This window comes from Mus pahari, chromosome 14 (genome assembly GCF_900095145.1).
Source record: "Mus pahari chromosome 14, PAHARI_EIJ_v1.1, whole genome shotgun sequence".
Classification (NCBI taxonomy): domain Eukaryota; kingdom Metazoa; phylum Chordata; class Mammalia; order Rodentia; family Muridae; genus Mus; species Mus pahari.
The window spans coordinates 21509399-21528516 of record NC_034603.1 but is presented as its reverse complement, the minus strand read 5'-3'; the positions used below and the strand labels follow the sequence as shown (position 1 = coordinate 21528516).

At 50.7% G+C, this 19118-nt stretch overlaps 2 protein-coding genes across 4 annotated transcripts; one reads left to right on the top strand and one right to left on the bottom strand.

The window, feature by feature from the left end:
- Nucleotides 1-4360: 4360 nt before the first annotated feature.
- LOC110331241 lies at nucleotides 4361-5119 on the top strand. Its single transcript, XM_021211694.1, has one exon. The coding sequence runs from the start codon at nucleotides 4361-4363 to the stop codon at nucleotides 5054-5056; it is 696 nt and encodes a 231-aa protein (XP_021067353.1). The 3' UTR covers nucleotides 5057-5119.
- Nucleotides 5120-6944: 1825 nt separating this feature from the next.
- On the bottom strand, nucleotides 6945-17469 carry Shroom1 (shroom family member 1). Of its 3 annotated transcripts, none has more exons than XM_029545614.1 (9): nucleotides 17317-17469; nucleotides 14980-15276; nucleotides 10496-11466; nucleotides 10359-10414; nucleotides 9415-9612; nucleotides 8672-9220; nucleotides 8454-8592; nucleotides 8070-8342; nucleotides 7431-7956 (listed from the first exon to the last, which is right to left on the bottom strand). In XM_029545614.1, exons 2-9 carry the CDS (start codon nucleotides 15035-15037, stop codon nucleotides 7624-7626), a joined length of 2577 nt encoding a protein of 858 aa, XP_029401474.1. In that variant the 5' UTR covers nucleotides 15038-15276; nucleotides 17317-17469; the 3' UTR covers nucleotides 7431-7623. The 3 variants fall into 3 exon arrangements, with proteins under 3 accessions (XP_021069205.1, XP_029401474.1, XP_029401475.1); XM_029545615.1 differs by having other exon boundaries at nucleotides 14980-15194; XM_021213546.2 differs by lacking the exon at nucleotides 14980-15276 and having other exon boundaries at nucleotides 6945-7956.
- Nucleotides 17470-19118: the final 1649 nt, after the last annotated feature.

Below are 19118 nucleotides of genomic sequence, written 5' to 3'. Positions count from 1 at the left end.
ATTCTTTCTGAATTTCCAGGGCACCAGGCACTCAAATAGTATGCAGGCAAAAACACGCACATAAATAAATTGATGATGATGATGATGATGATGATGATGGTGGTGGTGGTGGTGGTGGTGGTGATAATGATATAAAACCAATGCTCTTGTTATCTCAGTGCTGGGAAAGCGGAGACAGAGGGTTCCCTGGACCCAGCCAGCCTAGCCTAGTGAGATCCAGGCTGCTGAGCAATCCTGCCAAAACCAAACCAGAACAGAACAAAAATCCACAGAAGACACAAATTAAAAATCCAAGTGGACAGCATCTGAGGAAAGGCATCCGAGGTTGCCTTCTGGAGGCCACACATGTGGGCATGTGAGTGCACCCACACATTTGCACCTGCACACAAGTAAACCACACACACACACACTCACCATGAAATGCACCCAGGCACATGGAAGTAAATAAATAAATGAATGTAATAGAAAAGTTAACTATTGAGGTGGTTAAGGTGGTAAAGGTTGTCCCGGGAGAGTGGGCTTTTCATGGAAGACAATTGTTGCTGCAGGTATGTGTGAGTCCCAGCCACGGCAAGCTCCAAGTGTTTTACACTGCCTTTGATGTCGGCAGGGTTTACTCCAGAACAAGCCTCGCTTGCCTAATGAAGATTCGGGACACGGGTAGTGAATCTGCAAGCTGTGTTTGTTAAGTGTGTTCCAGGCACAGTTTCAATATGCTGAAGTTATTAACAAGCCTTGTGTGACATAGACTCTCAGTACCTGGATGCTCTCCTCATCCAGCCCATGTGTGCATGTGCATATAGGCACATATTGGAGGGTGCACGTGGATGGGTGCAGATGCATGTGGAGGCTTACGGTTGACGGCTGAGATAATTCCCAATCTCACTTCCACCTTCTGCAGTGAAGCGGGATCTCTCAGTCGACCTAGGATTCGTGGGTATAGCTAGTCTCCCTAGCTAGCTTGCTCTAAGGATCCCCGGTCTCTGTCTTTGGAGGCTAGAATCACAGGTGGGCCACCATGCCCATCTGGCATTAATATTGGTTTGGGGGGACTGAACTCTGGTCTTCTCGCTTGCTCACCAAGCTTGTAAGTACTGAACTGTGTCGCTGGCCCATTAATGTCTCGATTTTAAGTCAGGAAGCTAAAAGGTTGCAACGGTCGGAAGAAACGTGTCCAGGCTCACGTCTAGTAGGTGGCAGAGAGGCATGGCATCATTCCTAAACTCACTTATTGACTGTGAGGGTTAGTGTTGGCGACCTGAATCTGGTATCATCTAGAGAAATGGGCTTCTGAGAATTACCTTGATGATATGACTTGATCTTGGGTGGGACCACACCCTGGGCAGTGAATCCTGGGCTGTGTGAAACAGAGAGAAGAAGCTGAGCAGAGACAAGCTCTCATTCATCTCTCTCTGCTTCCTGACCAGCTGCTCCAACCTCCAGCTGCCTTGCATTCTCTGCCCGGATGGACTGCGCCCTGGAACTGCCGGTCTGATTAAAGCCTTACCCCCTTACTTTGCTTTTAATCACAGGAACAGACACTAAAACAGTGACTCTGGGCTATTCTCCACACACCATCTCCATCCTCTGTGGGATGTAAGACTGGCATTTCCCATCTTGCAGACTGCGGGGGGTGGGGGGGTGGGGGGGAGGAGCAACACCAAGTGAATAGCTAGGATGCTCAGAGATCTCAACCTGTGGGAGGGGGTTGGGCGTGGAGACTTGTTTCCAGGATTTGCTTTAGATCCTTCTTTAAAAAAAACAAAAAACAAAAACAAAACAAACCACATTTGTGTTTGCAAACAAACATACTTCATTCTATTAGGAAAGCTGTAAAAGGGAGTTAACCCACCTTTGTATGGTAGCAACTAAAATAGGATCAACAGGGCTGGAGCAGTGGCTCAGGAGGTAAGAGCACTGACCGCCTCTCCAGATGACCTGGGTTCTATTCCCAGCACTAATATGGCAGCTTCCGGTCCCATTCCATCTGTGACTCCAGTTCCAGGGGATCCGACACCTTCTTCTGGATTCTGCAGGCACATACATGCAGACAAAACACCCATATACATAAAATAATCTTTTTTTTTGTTCTTTTTGAGACAGGGTCTCATTGTCAGGTCCAAATTCTATCAATTAGACAAAAGCCAGCATTCCTCGGGAACTACCAAAGGAGTCAGTCAGCCCCCTTATCACAGGTAGAAAGGACAAGTGGCTCTCTGTGGTGCCTATTGTCATTCTAACATTTATGATGGCCTCCAGGCTCCCTCAATATTACAAGGACCTGTTACACAGTCAGTGCTGGCATCCTGGCCCTACCCACCCTGCCTCTTACCCTAAACTTCTCCAGCTCATGGGCTTCCCTCGCCTAGTTTCTCACTCTTGTTCTAACCTTGTTATTTCAGCTGTGTGCCCCCCTGGTCTGTCTGTCTGTCTGTCTGTCTGTCTGTCTCTCTCTCTCTCTCTCTCTCTCTCTCCAAATATATATTTACATATTTAGTATTTAAATAGACACATACATATATACATATTTAAATGTAAGGCAGACATAACAGTGCCTGCCTTCAATCCCAGCACTCAGAAAGTAGAGGCAGGAGTATTTCTTGTGAGTTCCAGGTTAGCCTGGTCTACATTGATAAGTTCTAGGCCAGTGGGGGCTAAATAGTGAGACCCTTTCTCCAAAAAAAATTTTTTTTAATTAAAATTAAAATTATCAGAAGGTGGGTATAGGGATACATTCCTGTAACCCCATAAGGTGAAGACAGAAGACTAGGGACTCAATGTCATCCTGAATATCGATATACAAAGCTCAAGGCTAGCCAGCCATACTTGAGGTCTTCTCTCAAAATAATACCCATCATCTTTAAAACCATCAATATCACTCTTTCAATATTTTATTAATTTTTAATGTTATTTACATGTGTATGGGCATGCATGTATGTATGTGTGTGTGTGTGTGAGAGAGAGAGAGAGAGAGAGACAGACAGACATGGCACATATGTGGAGGCCAGAGAATGACTTTCAAGACTTAGCTCTTTCCTTCTGCTGTACAGGTCCCAGAGATAAAACTGGGTTGTTGTCAGGTATCTTCAATTACTGAGCTATCTCTCTTTGTTCCTTTCCTTTTGGGGGTTGGGGTTGGGGTGGGGTGGTGGTTCAAAACAGGGTTTGTCTATGTAGCCCTGGCTGTTCTGGAACTCATGCTGTAGACCAGACTGGCCTCAAACTCACAAATATCCCCCTGATTCTGCCTCCCAAGTGAATACTGTCTTTCTTAGCTCACATCCCTCTACTATCCTTACCTTCTCCACCTAAACTGCCACCAAGTGAGCTGGAAGCACCTGTCAATCTTTGTAAAGACGCTCTCAGGGGCTGGGGAGGTGGCTCAGTGGTTAAGATCCCTGCTTGCCCTGGCAGAGGACCTGGGTTCAGTTCCCAGTATCCACGTGGTCCTTCACAAGCATCCATAACTCCAGATTCAGGGGTTCCTGCTCCTTCTTCTTTTGATCTCCAAAGGCACCACCAAGCACACATGTGGTACACGGACATGCATGCATGCAAAATAGTAAACATAAATAAATCTAAAAGAAGAGGAGGAGGAGGGGGAAGAAGAAGAAGAAGAAGAAGAAGAAGAAGAAGAAGAAGAAGAAGAAGAAGAAGAAGAAGAAGAAGAAGAAGANGAAGAAGAAGAAGAAGAAGAAGAAGAAGAAGAAGAAGAAGAAGAAGAAGAAGAAGAAGAAGAAGAAGAAGAAGAAGAAGAAGAAGAAGAAGAAGAAGTTGAATCTCTGAAGGAAAGACAGAAGATCCAAGGTGGAGGGGAAGTGGAAGGAGAAGATACAGGAAAAGAAGAGAAAGCATCGAGGGGGGAGGGAGAGGGGGGAAGAGAAAGAAGATATCATAATCTATCCCTCACCCCGGGGAGCGGGGAGGGGAACCAAATTCTCTTGGTGGGAAAAGCTGAGTGATTTAAATACCAAAGATAACAGACAGAGGCCCCCCTAAGACTAGTGGCTGAGTTGTGACAGTAACACTAGGAATCTTGAGAGGATTTCTTCACAGAAAGTGTAGCCCTTCTCATCCCACCAATCACCTCTTCTGGGTACAGAGCATTTGTCCTAACCTTCCCTGGGAGCCTCTGCCATTTGAATAGCCAGCGCCTCCATCAGTATCAGTGAGGACCCAGAGTTACTGGCTGAGAGGTACATTTTGTAACGAGCAGAATGTTCTCGACAGCTTGGGGTGCCGAAGAACACAGCTTCCCCGTTCCGTTTCCAATTTACAGTATTAAAGTAAAAAGTACACCAATTAAATTCTTAGGAGGAGGAGGAAGAGCGGGGGCAGGAATGAGCGGGAGGCCGCGGTGATGCCTGTTGCCCAGCAACAGCAGCCAAAGCCAAACATCCAGCGAGGCCCAGGGCGCCGCCTACAGCAGCCGAGGGCGAGAGCCACACCGAATCACTGCTCAAGCTGCGGAGGCGGCGACAGATACGTTCTTGGACGGATGCTCTGGGCCCACATCCCCAGCTTCCCAACTCGGCACATCTCATTTAGTCAACAATTTTCCAACGCAGACCTGTTGGCAGTGAAAGGCAAGCTAGCTTTTTCCTTCTTAGCTAGCCAGAATTTCTTTCCGACAGAAGCAAAAGGCTTAGTTCCAGTTTTCAAGCCCAACAGGGACATTGCCCATCAGAGCCCGGCCAAGCCCTGGTATCTGGCCTGGAGCTTGTGCGAGTTCCCCAAGCTGCGGGTGGCCACTGTGTGGGTGGAAGCTTTCATGGTAAGGGAACAGTGCCATCTGCATACCGCAGGGCCAACGCATCAGGTTTCAGGTACCCCCAAAATCTTGAAGTCTGGGATGCTCTGTTGTGAATTCCTAAGTGCCCTCAAAAGAAACCACCGATTCGACAGGATAAAAACTGAGGTAAGAAGGAGACAAGATCAGGCTGGACACAAGGACCAGCTCTGGAACTGTGGCTCTCAAAAACTGTCAGGGTTGAGCACGGAAATCTTGTTATTCCCCCTTCGAAAAATCCGACGCAGAACCAAGGTTTTGTTCTAGCCGGAAGATGTCAGTCGTCCCTATAACCACCCCAAAGCCAGAAATGCTTTGAAATACACACTTTCCATTGGCTAAGTGGACAGTGTTACGTGTGTTTCTAAGAACATCATAACAGAAGCATGCAATGGAAATTGTGTGGGGCAACAGGCAGAGATCAGCAGCAGCTTCCGTGCAGAAGGCTCCTCCAAGAGACCTTAGTGCCCAGGCCCTGCCCACAGGGTTCAAGGCGACAAAAGGAAAGCATAACGTTAGACCCGCAATGGCCCCAGCAGGAGCCCCATATGCGTTTTATAAAATATCACAATGAGAACATTGTTCTGTGTTCAATAGCCCGACTGTTGCAACTGATGCCTTTAGTATGAATAGGGCCATTTACAGTTCTCAGCCATTTGCACTTAGTGACAATACACATCAGAAAACAAGCCCAGAAGCAGAGATTTTTCGTTCTGAGGCCCGTTGGCTTTAAATACACATACACATGCCCTTTAATGTGCCCAACTTCCAAAAATACCCTGAGCTTTTGAGAAAAAAAATATCCTTATCCCTGCTGCTTGAAACTGAGATACTGACTCGGGTCTCATGTTAATTTGCAAAACTGGTTGTCTGTACATAGGGCTGAACAAATGGAGACCGGTTTGTCCTGTGTTTTGGACTATCACATACCACCCCTGGGTCTTCAAATACAGTACAAGCCCTAGCTGCCTTTCTGGGACTTGAGGCCTCATCTTCAACTCCCTCCCTCTGCTTCTTCCTTGTCTGGCTGATTCAAAGCTGGTCTCTGACCAAAGGCTAAGTAAGCTCAATTTTGTGTTTTGAAGTGTGTGTGTGTGTGTGTAGGAATCTCAGTAAGTTGCTAGGTTGGTCTGTAACTCATGGTTCTCAAGAAAACCCTCCCATCTCAGCCTGGCAAATGCTATGATGACAGACTCTAACCTCAGTGGAAGTTATTTATTTATTTATTTATTTATTTATTTATTTATTTATTTATTTTGGAGGAGGCATAGTTGGTTGGTAAGGGTCAGCCAAAACCACGTGTTTGTGTATGGGTGTGTGAATGCCACAGCATCTGTGTTGGGTCAAAAGACAACTTCTGGAGCCTGGAGAGATGGCTCAGCGGTTAAGAGCACTGACTGCTCTTTCAAAGGTTCTGTGTTCAATTCCCAGCAACCACATGGTGGCTCACAACCACCTGTAATCTGTAATGGGATCTGATACCCTCTTCTGGTGTGTCTGAGGACAGCAGCAGTGTACTCATACATAAAGGAATAAATAAATTACAAGAAAAAAGACAACTTCTGGGAGTTGGTTCTTCTGTGGAACCTGGGGTTTGAACTCAGGTTATCAGACCTTATATAGCAAATGCTTTTGTGATGGTGATCCAGTTACCAGGGCAGTTAGCAACTGCTGGGCCAGGGTGGGGGGCAGTGGAATGCCCCTCAGCTCCTCCTGCTTTCAAACCTGGTTCTCCAGTCTCTTCAGACATTGCTGGGCCAGACCGACACTGTACCAAGTCCCTCTTCCATTTTGGTCAGCCTGGACTGTTGCTGGAGTTTGTCAATCTCACTCACACACACACACACACACACACACACACACACACACACACACACACACTTTCTCTTGTCGGGTGCAGGCAACACATGCTCCTCTTGGACCTTTTATTAGAATATAAAATGCAATGGTGGCTTATACCTTAAGCTGCAGTGTTCTTCTCTCTCGACCCTCCTACCACCTCTGACAGAGGGATTCGCCATCACACGGGGGGCGTGCAGGGTTTATCATCCTTCCTCATGCTTTGTTTTTGTGAGTGCTCTACGAGGGCTTGAACCCAGGCTCTCACACATGGCAAGCAGGCACTCTACAGCTCTACCTGAAGCTCTCTCTTTAAGTTACTTTTATATTTATTTGTTTATTTAGGCGTGTTATGACTGCATGTATGTCTGTGCACTACCTGTGTGCAAACCAGAGAGTGTTAGATTCCATGGAGCTGGAGTTACAGAAGGGTGTGGGCCATAGAGCATAGATGTGTGAAATAAAACCCAGATCCTCTGGCAGAACAGCAAGTGATCATAACTACTGGGCCATCTCTTCACACACACACACATACCCCCAACCCCGGATCCCCAACTCCCACCCCTGCAGCCCTCTTTTTCTGTCTTTTGTTCAGGCAGACCTCCCCCAACCCCATACACCTAACCCCCAACCCCGCAGCCCTCTTTCTACTACGTCTTATTTTGAGGGAGAGTCTCCTAAGTTGTCCTGGCTGGCTTTGAGTTCCCTTTGTAGCCCAGATAGACCTTAAACTTGAAATCGTCAGCTTCCCATATAGCGGGGATTGCAGCTACACCACCAGGCCAGGCTTTGAATACTGCAGTTTTTATGACCGACAAATTAATTCCCAAAGAATTACAAACTTGAATAAGGTCACAGGAGAACACCGTGGAAAGATGTGTCCTGGGAAGGTCTGGTCTGACTCCTCCTTACTCCCTCAAGGGAAAACTCTCTATAAAGCATGGCCCCAGTTGTGGGTGAGCCTGGGACAATGTTCCTACCTCCGCTACCTGTAACTAGATAAGGGTAACAAGAAAAGGTTGTTTGTCTGGAGGACAGATTCCTGGGGCCCAGGTCACTCTGGGAGAAAGGGGATGATGGCTGAGGTCGCTCCAGATAGTGTCCAGTTGGTCCTTAAGGAACCGGATTCGATCGTCCAGGCTGCGCTGCTGTGACAGGATCCTGGCCTTGGAGGCCAGCAGCACACTATAGGAGCGCAGATGCTCTCCCGGCAGTTCCCGCTCCAACACCTGACGCAGGGTTTGCTCCCGCCTAGCCACGTGCTCCTTCAGCTCCTTAGCATCTTCTTGCTGTCGCTGCAGAAGCCGGAGTCGCTGCAGCAGAGAGGCCTGGAACCACCAGGAGAGGGCGCAATGAACACCGTTGCTCCCGGGAAGATCCCGGCGGTAGAACGAAGGCCCCTCCAAACCCTGCTCTTCCCCCAACCTCAACCTCTTTTTACCCTCTCATCGGGGTCGCTGTTTGAGCCCGCCCTAGCCAAGGCGAGGTTTACACGGGCCAGGCGACTGCCTAGCAGCAGCAGCAGACCAAGCACGCGCTCTAGATCAGTCATGAACCGGCGGAACCGTTCCAGCTCCCGGGGTGTACAGGACTGGCTCACTGCAGCCTCCAGAGCTCCATTGCGTTGGGTCCAGTCTGCGGCGGTCCCCCGCAGTCGCTCCTGCTCAGCGTGAAGATCCTGCAGCATCTTTTGGAGGAGGCGGGCTAGTTCCACCTGCCGGGAGGGCCTAGGTATTCAAAAACTGAGCCCGGATTTTTCCAACCAGACACTAAGCCGCGGCCCCACCCAGCTTCCATCCCCCTATCCACCCCACTCCCCACTCACTTTCTTGGCCTGGGTGCTGTTTCCTTCTGGGAATTCCTGGCCACTTGATTGGTCAGGCACAGGGTCGGGGGTAGAGTTTTCAGACCTTGATGCCTCCTGGGAAGTCGGTAGTTCCTGGGTCAAGTGGTGTCCGCAGGACCTGAGGACAAAGCCAAAGTTCTCTGAATTTTTCTGCCTTAGACTGCAGATACTCTGAATCAGGAGGCCTTAATGCTCACCCTTCCTCCGATGCGCCAGCAGCCTTCTCTCCAGCCTCCTCAAGGGCTGGCCTCATCGCACTTCGGATCTCTTCGGCAGGAAAAAGCCCATCCAGCAGGCCCAGAGGTGGCTCTGGACCGGGCTGGGCGGCAAGAGTATGGCTCAAAGAAGGATCCAGTCTGGTCAGCTCCTGAACCAGCTCCTCAAAATGCCGACTAGGCCAAGTAGGCTTGGAACCAAGCTGGCCCCAAGTCACGGAAATGCGGTGAGGGGACCCTGGAGTCTCAGAGTCTGAAGGTCTCAAAACATCGACTGAGGGAGGCTTGAGGGAGTTTTTCTCTGTAGCTGCCGAGGGGCCAGTGGTCCCATTAGTGTCAAAGGTTGGGATGTCGTCGTTTGTAGTCTCAGGAGTGCTTGCGGGTCTGGAGATATCCGCAAAGCCGTTCACCGCTTGCCCACAGTCCTCTGCTTCCGTGATCCCTGGAACCCCATGGACGGGGGTCTCTGCTGAGACTGCAGCCTGACCAGCTTTTTTGCTTAAGTCATTTTCATACTGCTGGTAGGAGGTGCTGGAAGTAGAAGGGATACTGAATCAGAAAAGGCTCTGGTGCGGACAGGAGCTCACTTTTCAAGGGCTGGCTGCTTGCCGCCATCCCCCACCACCTGGGCATTACATGAGAGAGTTCCCAGCTCTCTGGCATTTTCTAGATGTATATGTGTTAGGAGAGTGTCTCTCTGTGCTTGGAAACAGGAAGGGATTCACCTGGTTGGGAGCCCTTGGGAGACATGGGAATCTTGAGGTGATGATGTTTTGGCTTCTCTCAGGAACACGTCATCATCAGGGAGGGAGGAGCCAGAAGTAGACACTGCCATCTCAGAGATTCTCCGACCACAGTTAGCTGGTTTGGTCTGGAGGGCCTCTCCAGGACACACTCCTGCGGCCTCCTTCTGAGTCCAGAACCTAGAGGCAGGGAGTCTACAGTGACCAGGAAAGAGCCCCTTCCCACTGCCCCAGAGGAACAACAGAGCATGCAGTTTGCAAAGGACAGTCAGAAGTCTCAGACCGAGGCAGGGAGACTGTAATGCTAGATCTTTGCCAACTTGAATGGATTTGGAATTACCTAGGAGACACACCTCTGACTGACTGTGAGGGGGTTTCCAGAGAGGTGCCACTGGGGAGGGAAGATGTATATATGTGAGGAGAATGTCTTAGATTGTCATCCCATGGACTGAGGTTTGAGGACTGAACAGAAGTGGAAAGAGCGTTGAGCCCCAGCAGGAGTCTGTTTCCTGATGGAGGGCAACCAGAAGCCTCACACGCCCCGGAATCCATGCCTTCCTGCTGGGATGGACGCCACTCTCTTCAACCACGAGCAGCCAAAATAAATATTTCTTCCTCAAGTCCCCATTCTTAAGAATTTGTTCTTGGGGCTGGAGAGATGGCTCTGCTCTTCCAGAGGTCCTGAGTTCAATTCCCAGCAACCACATAGTGGCTCACAACCATCTGTAATGAGATCTGGGTGCCCTCTTCTGGTGCGTCTGAAGACAGCTACAGTGTAAGCATACAGATAAAATAAATCTTAGGGGAAAAAAAAAAAGAGAGAATTTGTTCTCAACAATAGGAAAAGTAATGGATACAGGACCTGTGATTCCTTTTTAAAGCAAGACCCATGAAAGTTGACTCCAAGAGTGTCCCTTTTCCCTCACCTGGAAAGCTTGGTGTGAAGCAGTGGTCTGCGGGTGTCTGCTCTTTGAGGAACAGCCTAGAACAGGGAAACAGTGGTCTGAATCAGTCTCCCAGATGCTGCCCTCCCCCACCAGTCGACGTCCTTTATCTTCCATACCTGGACAGTGGCCACAGTCCTTTCTGAACCCCTGCAGGGACCCATGACCTCGCCTGAAACACTCTGACTCCGACCCGCAGGCCTATGGGCATTGCCAAGATCCGCGGGCCCGGAATTCAGCTCCATCGAGCTTAGGGACTGAGACTCCTGCAGCCCTTTGGACTCAGCGTGCACCCCGCGCTGCAGCTCCTGCGTGGAATAAGCCTCTCTCAAGTCCTCGCCCGTGGGCCCACCGCTCCAACCCACGCGATGCAATTTGCCTGGCTCCGAGAAGCAGCACAGCCGCTGCTGGCTGGCGAGACGCTCCCGGCCAGCAGCAGCCAGCGCTGGGACGGCGGTGCGCGCCGGCTCCTCTTCTCCCAGCTCCTGGCTGCTGGAGGCGGAGCGCACGTGCACCGTGGGAGGTCGCGCGGGGACTGCGGGACGCAGGCGGCCCGGCAGGCTCATGCGGAGCTCCTTTCGCTGGAAGGACGTCTCCCGCAGCACTCGTTGCTGTGCACCCTGCAGCCGCTGGCGGTAGGCGGCCCGCGAGGCTGGAGGGCTGGGCGGCTCTGCGGTACGTGCTGTAGCTTCAGCCTCGGCGGCCAGGGCGTACAGCAGAGGGGTGTCTTGTCTGTTTAGTGGTCCCGGGCTTCCCTGGACCTCTGGAGACCGTGGGTCACTGTGCCCAGCGACTGCCTGCTCAGGTCGCTGGGTCGTTGAAAGGACAGTGTCCTTCGAGGTAGGGGATCGGCTGCCCCAAACCACTCGCACGTAGTCCCAGTCTAGGTAAGGGAGGCGCTCGGTGCCAGGGGACGGCGTGCGCGTCTCGGGATCACCAGACGCTGTGGAGAAAGAGCTGTAGGCAGAGTCGGCGCGCGTGGACAACCGTCGCAAGTCCGGGCTTTCAGTGGCTGAGGCCTGGGAGGCGCGGTCTCTCCCAGTACCCAGGGCCTCCATGCTTATACAGTTGGGAACTGGAGTTGGCAGACCTGGTGGGGGCCGAAAAGAACAAAAAACAAAAAACAAAAAGATCAAAACATAGACGGGCTGGTGAGTGAAGAGTCCAGTTAAGGGTTAGGACAACCTGCTGGCTTCTTTACCGCGGAGAACTGGGGGCGTACACGTCCCCTCCCTGGCCACAAGGTCCCTATCTTCTTTCTCATCAGTATGGTAGAGAAACTTTTGAGGTTGACACGGCCTGGGCGATAGGACGCGCGCAAGTCTAGGCGTTGGGAACCTTCTGACGCAGTGGATCCACTCTCTTGCCAGGGCTTCCCTAGCGGCACCTCTGCTCGTACACCTCCCGCGGTGTTGAGACCAGGCGCATGGTCAAACCCCAGTCCCACCCAGGCTGCTTCCTGGCCATTCTGTTAGCGTCTCTGTTTGATCTTTTCCTGATAAACAATGATCAAGAACATTGAGATCACAGAGGAGCCCAGAAAAGGGATGCCAGAGGCAAGGCAGGAGCAGCGGCAGCTTCACAAACTGTCCACCCCCATTCTGTGCCCTTTATGGTCCAGGCGTGTATCGCCTAAATACTCATCTTAGTCCTCAACCCTCTAGGTGCTTTTTTTTACAGATGAGAACCCCACGGTTCTGAGGAGGAAGTGACCAGCCCAGAGACACACACAGGTCATAAGTGGCAGAGCCCTGGCTAGAATCTAGGTATGTCTCCAAGTTCACTGCAGCCAAAATAAATTTCCTAGAGGCAAACAATGGCCAAAGCCCTTGCCGTGGTCCCTCTTTCACCAAGAAAACCCAAAGTTAAAGTGGGAAGTCAACTTCAAGTGCCATAAATTCCAGAATAATTCATTGGGTGGGACCGCAGCTCTGTCTTCTGTCTAGGAAGCTTCTCTCTTATGCTTCACTCACAGGGCTCAGCTTGGAAGTCTTGAGGTTCTTGGGGGGAGGGGTGTCACTCATCACCCCTACTCTGCAATTGTTTTTTATTTCCTCCTCCCATTCCCACCCCCTGAGCTTCCTGGGGACAGGTCCTGCCCTGATTTGTCACCCAGTGCCTGGCACCAGCCCTGGCATGTAGTCAATGTTAAATAAATAGTGGCTGAATGGAAAGGGAACAGACAGAGGCATGGGGAGTTGGTAGAGGGGTGGCCTTGGTAGAAAAGAAGAGGTTTCCTGTCTTCCGCACCCCCTTCTCCCCTCCCTATTAGTCTTTTCTAGGGAAAGCAACAGAATGACTGAGGAGGCCCTGGCCACCCCCGGTTTAACCAGGTTACTCATGCATTATCGGGAAGAAAAAGAGCCTGCAGGCAAGCAGGACTGGCTGGAAATTGATCTCTCCCCAGTGCCAGGAGGCAGAGCAAGGGGGGGGGGAAGGCCTGTGTGGCTGCGCTGGGATTGGCTGAGAGCAGCTCTGAGGTTGGAGGATCTGTGACTCCCAGTGAACTACATCGAAAGGTTGTCTTCCTTGACCTGCTTGGTGAAGGTGCAGAGATTAGGGTGGCACACACCGGGGGGTGTGGTCCCAAAGCAAGCTCATTTGAGCTTCCCAGACACTTTGGAATTCAGGTGGGCATTTCTCTGGGATGCAGGAGTCAACACATTGCTGGGAGTGGGGCCAGGAGCGGTAAAGCCTTCCTAAAATGGAGAGGCAAGTGAACCTCCACTAGACCTAGGGCCAGACTTCATGCACAACAAGGCCAGCCCTGTTGGTTAGTCTTTACACTCAGGGCTGGGGATCTTTTCACAAAGGCCACAGGAGAGCAAGAAGCTACTGAGTGACAGCCCCTAAGAGAATTGTCAACCCTTCTAAAAGGTCTACCCTGGCTGCTTAGACACCTATGCGTACTCTCTCTCTTCCTAAGTTTTCTTTTCTTTATAAAACTCGAGTTTTTTTTTTTTTTTTTTTTTTGGCTAGGCAGTGGTGGCGCACACCTTTACTTCTAACACTTGGGAGGCAGAGGCAGGCAGATCTTTCTAAACTAGAGCCCAGCCTGGTCTACAGAGTGCGTTCCAGGACAGCCAGAGCTACAACAGAGAAATCCTGTTTCAAAAACCCAATAAAAATAAACAAATAAAGGTTTTAGGGTGTGTGTGGCATATGCACAGGTGTGTACATTGGAAGCCAGAGGTGGATGTCTAATGTCTCCCTCTGCCTCTTTTCACTGTCGTTTTTTTGTTTTGTTTTGTTTTGTTGTTGTTACTGTTGGTTTGTGAGAAAGGGTCTCTCAATTAAGTAGCCTTGGCTGTCCTGGAACTTTTGAAGTAAACCAGGATGGGCTTGAACACTCAGAGATCCACTTTCCTCTCCCTCCCACGTGCCAGGATTACAGACATACACCACCAAGCTTGGTTCACCCTACTTTTTGTAACAGGCTCTTAGTTTTGCTTTGTCTTTTTTTCTTTCTCTAGACAGGGTTTCTCTGTGTAGCCCTGGCTGTCCTAGAACTCACTCTGTAGACCAGTCTGGCCTCATTAAAGGTGTGTGCCGCCACTGCCTGGCTGAGAGAGGCTCTTTTACTGAACATCATTTGGCCAGGCTGCTAACTGGCCAATGAGTTCCAAGAATCCCCCTGTCTCTTCTCCTCCCTCCATGTCCAGCAGCAGCACCCACTCTTCACTTGGGTGCTGGGGAGTCAAGGTTAGGCCCACATACAGCAGGTGACTTCCTAACGAAGCCAGCTCTCCAACCCCTCTCTTCCTAATCTTTCTAAACCCAGATCATGGGCTGGCATACGTCATTCGTGCCTAGCCATGTTGGCATGCCAAAAAAGTAGAGGTGATGAAGGACAAAGATAAGTCCTCAAAGGCGTCTTTGGGGCTGGAGACATGACTCAGTGGGTAAAATGGCTGCCAAGACTCAACGTGAGTCTGATCCTGGAGACCCATACAAGAGGAAGAACCAATCCAACATGCTCATTGGCTCTGAGTCATGGGTGTCTGCTTGCTCTCTCTCTCTCTCTCTCTCTGTCTCTCTGTCTCTCTGTCTCTCTGTCTCTCTCTCTCTCTCTCTCTCTCTCTCTCCCTCCCTCCCTCCCTCCTACACACACAAATAAATAAGGAAAATATTTTTTTAAAAAATAAATCATGAAAATCTATATTAGCGAGTTTCTGTGTCCAACAGGGCCAAGGCATGGATGACCAGATAAAAACTGCTTAAGATGGCTGGAGAGATGTGCTAAGAGCACTTGCTACGATAGATGTGGTGGTACACACTTTTAATCCCAGCACTTGGAGAGCAGGAGCAGGAGGAGCTCTATGAATGTGAGGTCAGACTGGTCCACATAGCAAGTTCCAGCCAAGGCCTGTCTCAAAAACCAAACAAGCAACCCAACAGAATCAGAACTTGCTGCTTTTGCACGGGACCCAAAGTTCCAGGGGAATCCCATGCCTTCTTCTGTCCCCCAGGGGCACCTAACATGCATGTGGTACACACATACATGAAGGCAAAACACACCCATACACATAAGTTAAAAAAATAACGTAAAAATAAATCTTAAAAACAAAACAAAAACAGCTTAAGAGACAGAAAGGTGACTCACTGGGCTGGGCTGTCCACTGCGCAGGCCCGACAACTTGAGTTTGATCTCCAGGATCCATATACGAAGTCAGATCCAGGGACTGGATCGATGATGGCTCAGCAGTTAAGAGCACTGACTACTCTTACCAGGGACCTGACTTTGGTTCCCAGCACCCACACGGCTCATAACCAACTGCGTGCGACTCTAGTTCCAGATGATCCAACACTCTCCGAAGGCTATTGTATGTGATTGAGATTAAACAGAGTAAATGCTTTTCAAAAGTCAGATGCTGTCGTCACATCAGTAATCTCAGCCTACCTACAGTGAGATGGGAGGTAGAAACAGAGTCAGCCGGAAGCTTGAGGACCAGCTACCTCAAATATACTTCGTAGCAGCGGAAACAAGAGAGACCTTGACTCATTGTGAATATGCTTGGCCCAGGAAGTGGCTATTAGAAAAGCAGGCATAGCCATGCTGGAGTAGGCATGGCCCTGCTGGAGTGGAGTGGGTGTGGCCCTGCTGGAGTGGGTGTGGCCTTGTTGGAGTGGGCGTGTCACTGTGGGTGTGGGCTATTAGACTCTCAGCCTAGCTGCCTGGAAGGGAGTATTCTGCTAGCAGCCTTTAGGTGAAGATGTAGAACTCAGCTCCTCCTGCACCATGCCTGCCTGGATGTTGCCATGTTCCTGCCTTGGTGATAGTGGACTGAACCTCTGATCCTGTAACCCAACCCCAATTAAATGTTGTCCTTATAAGAGTTGCCTTGGTCATGGTGTCTGTTCACAACAGTAAAACCCTAACTAAGACATTCACCCCCGTGGAAGGTGACAATGGACTCCTGAAAGTTCCCCTCTGATGTCCATAACACTGTGACACCCATGCTTATACTAACACACACACATTAAGTAAAATCATTAATGAAAACGCCAATTTATAATGAGCTATTAAACATGTACATATATCTGTTTTCTTATTGCCCCTAACTTATCTAAGGGGTGCTATTACATGGGGTCTCTGTCCATGCAGAATTCCCATAATGTGCCCTTTGTAGGGCTTGCTGTGCCACCAGGGCCTTGGAGCCTCAGCATGAACAACACAGAATTTTCACATTTGTCCCTGGAGCGGGGATTGCAGTAAAGTCTGCTAGAAAAAATAGACTGGGATCCCGGGGATAGAAGAAGGTACTTGTTACCTGAACAAAGTGTAGAATAAGGGGGCTCGGGGCTCAGAACTAGGGCTCCTGAGGGTGGGAACCCCAGACCTGAAGGATGAAGCTGGCACCGGGGGCTGGACCTCGAGTGAAGGTGGACCCAGGCAAGCAACCCGACGCGGGACTTCAGACAAGGTTTGTTGGGAAATTTGATGAAGACAGTTTTCAGTAGACAAATTCAGACCGAGGCAATGCATGTAAGTCCAAGTCAGAGGATAGGAGAGGCACCGGATAATCGGGAATGAAACTGCAAGGGCCACCTCCTATCTGTCTTCCTGTGAGGACCTGTGCAGGCCTCTCCTTGCCTCCAGCCTTCTCTCAGTACCTGGAGGGCTATTAACTGCACTCCCTGACTCTCCTTAGAGTCAGAGGTTCAGGGTTCAATGTTCAGATCTTAAATCCTAGCATTCCAGGCTAGGCCTGATGGGTGAGTTTTCAGGCAAACTCCTTGGTTCTCTTTTCTAGTCTCCAAAGCTATGCCTGACATTGCACCCCTGTGTGACATCTGTTTTACAACATAGTGGCTGGTTATACAGTCTCTGCTGGCCTTGGGCAGACTCTGTGAGACCCAGCTTCCAGGAGGTGTATAAAAAGCAGAGGGTGAATGACACCTAGGTGAAGATGGTCACTGCTGTGGGTACAGCACATACCCCGTGCTTCAGATCCTAAGGGAAGGGCAAAAGCTAAGCCCTGGGGACCACAAGGGGCAGCAGAACCACACAGAGAGGTGAGGAAAGAGGCGCTTGGGACACTAGGAGAGCGGGTGGCCTCGCCTGATCAGCGCATTTCTAGGCCTTTTCAGTGGGGTTCACAGTCCGGGAAGATCGGGGATTGGGAGGGACCCGGATTCTCCAGCAATCAAAGCTCAAGAACAGAGGGTCCTGAGGCGGACGCCACTGCAACAGCTGGGTCACCTGGACAGCTCTGTCCCCTGCCAGGCCTGGCCGAGAGTAAAGGTGCGCAGGGGCCCGATTCCACTGGCGCGGCCGGTCTGGACTCTGGGTCGGAAGGTCCAGACAGAATGACGGTCAGTCAGGCTGCTTCGCGGCCACCGCTGTCGCCGCCCCGACCCTCCCGTCCGTGTCTCCCTCCTGGGAAGCGGATCTGTGGACTGCGCGCTGTGTGTCCCCTCACCCGGTCCCGCTGCGTACCTGTGGCTCCAGCCCGAGACGCACTTCAGGGAGCCGGCGATCCCTCAGTGACATCCGAGCCCTGGGCTCCAGCTCCCGACGCCACCTCCAGTCTCCGGCCGCCGCAGGGGAGGCGCCACCTCCGGCCGAGGAGGGGCCGGAGTCTCGAGTGGCGGCAAGGCTGCGGGAGCCGCGCCCCTTCCTCTTGCGATTCCGTACGTGGCCCCAGTCCCCGTCCCTGGACCTCTAACCAAGGCACAGAACTGGAGCCGGAGGGCGATCGCAATCCTCCAAGCACTGCCGGATCCGCAGGCAAGACTTAAGGACCCACAGGCTCCTCAGTGCGGAGGTCAAACCCGCCCCTAGGCAACAAAGGCTCACCTTCCTTTTCTTCTTCCTCTTTAACCTTTTTACAAAATTACATTTATTTATTTGCTTAATTATTTGAAGTAAGTAATGGGGGAAGCTCCCTTGTGGAGAAGTCGGTACTTTTCTTTCATCCTGTGGAGTACTGGGATCCAACTTTGGAGATCTGGTTTGGTGACATGAACATTTATCCACTGGACCATCTCTCCTGGCCGGTTCTTTTAAACTCCACGATGAAAACAGATGTGCTTGGAGTTCCTGCCTCATGCTCTCCCTCTGACTGAGTGTGCTTTAGATGGCCTGCTACCTGATCAACTCAGCTCTTCAGACCCACATTTCCAAAACCATGCCACCTACTGGACTCCTTCCACTGTCTCTCCTCCCCTGTCTTTGTTTTCTCGCTTCCCACCAGACCCAGACCAAACGGAGCCCTGAACTTACGTGCTCGAATTTGCTACTAGGAGTGGGGTCTTCACCTTTTGGACAACCCCACCTGCAAAGAGTGCTCTGCTGGAGCGGTGGTTTAGATCACATGTTGCTCTTGCCGAGGACCTAAGTAGGACTCCCATCACCAATATGGTGGCTCACAATCATTTCTAACTCCAGTCCTAGGGGAATCCAACACCCTCTTCTGATCTCTGAGGGCACCAGACATGCACACGGTGGATGTCATGGTGTATACACACACACACAACATTCATACACATAAGACAAATAAAAATTTTAATAATATAAAAGAATATTCTGTTGCTGGGCAGTGGTGGCACATACCTTTAATCTCAACACTTTGAGGCAGAGGCAGGCAGATCTCTGAGTTCGGGGCCAGCCTGGTCTACAAAGTGGGTTTTAGGACAGCCAGGGCTACACAGAGAAGCCTTGTCTGGGGGGAGGGGGCAGAAGGGGAGTGTTCTGTCTTCACCTGCCACTGTGCTGTCTATTGTCCAACTTCCCAAAGTCTCTCACTCATAGGGACTGACAGACAAAACTCCATCCGGGAATCTGGGCTGCCAGGTCCTGGGCCTAGAGAGCCTGAGGTCTTTATTTTCCTGGGTTTTCTAGGGATAGAGGAAACAGCCAAGGAGCCTGACTCTTGAGACACCCCTTACCCCACCCTGCTCCACTTTTCTTCTGTGAAAAGGAAAAACCGACCCCAAGACCTAGAAGCTGGCTGCCAATGCCAGTTAGATGTTGGTGCTGCCAGGAGCTGAACTGACATTCACGGGAGGCCTCACAAACCACTGCACAAGGCACACACGGAACGTTCTGTACTGGTGAAGATCAGGACACAACCAGGTCTGTCATCACATCGGACACAGACAAAACATGAACACAGTCCACAGAATGGGCAAATGATTCCAGCTGGGCTACTGAGTGACTTTTCTCAAACCGTTGCTTTTGCAACTAGTTTCTTTCTCCTCCCTCTCCCTCTCCCTCTCCCTCTCCCTCTCCCTCTCCCT

Coding starts and splice junctions, on each gene's coding strand:
- Shroom1 (XM_029545614.1), bottom strand. CDS start 15,037: ATGGATCCTGGAGATCAAACTCAAGTTGTCGGGCCTGCGCAGTGGACA. Junction 11,467..14,979: donor GCAGTGGACAGCCCAGCCCA/GTGAGTCACCTT, acceptor GGCCCCCACCAG/GTCTGCCAACTCCAGTTCCC. Junction 8,593..8,671: donor GCTGGCGCATCGGAGGAAGG/GTGAGCATTAAG, acceptor CTTTGTCCTCAG/GTCCTGCGGACACCACTTGA.
- LOC110331241 (XM_021211694.1), top strand. CDS start 4,361: ATGCCTGTTGCCCAGCAACAGCAGCCAAAGCCAAACATCCAGCGAGGC.